At 58.0% G+C, this 1,220-nt stretch overlaps 1 protein-coding gene across 2 annotated transcripts in view; it reads left to right on the top strand.

Annotated features, from left to right (window-relative positions):
* Positions 1-21: 21 nt before the first annotated feature.
* Positions 22-1,220, top strand: part of RAB7B (RAB7B, member RAS oncogene family) — a 2,780-nt gene continuing 1,581 nt past the window's right edge. Inside the window, exons 1-3 of one of the 2 annotated variants that reach the window (XM_017727276.1) lie at positions 22-104; positions 219-345; positions 650-796. In XM_017727276.1, the coding sequence (XP_017582765.1) occupies positions 52-104; positions 219-345; positions 650-796 (327 nt within the window). In that variant the 5' untranslated portion in view covers positions 22-51. Of the gene's footprint in view, positions 105-218; positions 346-649; positions 866-1,220 lie in introns of both variants that reach the window. The other variant, XM_008644748.2, reaches the window with a different exon arrangement.

Below are 1,220 nucleotides of genomic sequence, written 5' to 3'. Positions count from 1 at the left end.
GGTGCCATCCCCACAGGCCAGTGGGTCCCTCTCGCCCCACAGGGCCTGTCCATGGATGCCAGCAAGAAGGTGGATCTGAAGATCATCATCATCGGAGCTCTGGGGTAAGGAGCTGGCAAGGGAGGGAAGCCCCCTGTGCGTGCTGGGCTTGCAGCTCCTGCTGTCGCCCACCCCTGAGCAGGGAAAAGCCTCTCCAGTGCCCCTTTCCTCATCACCAGCGTGGGCAAGACCTCTCTGCTGCACCAGTACGTGCACAAGACGTTTTACGAGGATTACCGCACCACACTGGGTGCCAGCATCCTCACCAAGGTCCTCGCGGTGGACAACAGCCCCCTGAAGCTGCAGGTGAGCACAGCTGGCACTGCCCGGGGTGCCCACCCTGATCCCAGGGCCGTGTGTGTCCCACTCTGTCCTGCTGTGCCCAAATGCCCACTGGCAGCATGAGGTGCAGGGCTGGACGTGCAGAGCCCGGTTTTCTGAGCCTGATTTTCAGGGCCCGGTTTTCAGAGCCTGATTTTCAGCATCCATGAACTGCACTGGAATCCCACAGGAATTCTGGGGGCTCAGCACTCTCTGAAGCTGCTCCCCTGGGCTGCCAACACCCACCCTGCTCGTGTTGTGTGTTTATCTGTGCCCTCCTCTGCCCTAGATCTGGGACACGGGGGGACAGGAGCGATTCCGCTCCATGGTGTCGACCTTCTACAAAGGCTCAGACGGCTGCGTGCTGGCCTTCGACGTGACAGACAGGGAGTCCTTTGAGGCCCTGGACAACTGGAGAGATGACTTCCTGGAGAAGGTCATTTCTAGAGAACAGGATTTCCCCATGGTGGTGCTGGGGAACAAGATAGACCTCTGTGACCGACAGGTGAGGGTGGAGCAGGGAGAGCGGGATGAGTAGTGGTGGAGTCACCATCCCTGGAGGGATTTAAAAGCTGTACAGATGTGGCACTTGGGGACACAGTTTAGTGCTGGGTTAATGGCTGGACTTGATGATCTTAAAGATCTTTTCCAACCTAAACAATTCCATGATTGTATGACTGGGATGCTGTAGGGCCCTAAAGGCTTATGGGGATTGATCCTTCACCTCAGAACCAGCCTTCTCCTTATCCTCACATGAAAACCAGGGCTCCAGGCAAGGAGCTGCCACCTCCCCCAGGACTCTTGGAGGGGCTAAGCAGCATCCCCCTGCTGCCCTTTGGGGAAGAGGCTGTCCCCACCAG

This window comes from Corvus brachyrhynchos, unplaced genomic scaffold (assembly GCF_000691975.1).
Source record: "Corvus brachyrhynchos isolate BGI_N302 unplaced genomic scaffold, ASM69197v1 scaffold72, whole genome shotgun sequence".
Taxonomy (NCBI): domain Eukaryota; kingdom Metazoa; phylum Chordata; class Aves; order Passeriformes; family Corvidae; genus Corvus; species Corvus brachyrhynchos.
The sequence above is the reverse complement of the archived record's forward strand: the minus strand, read 5'-3'. Positions and strand labels throughout refer to the sequence as shown.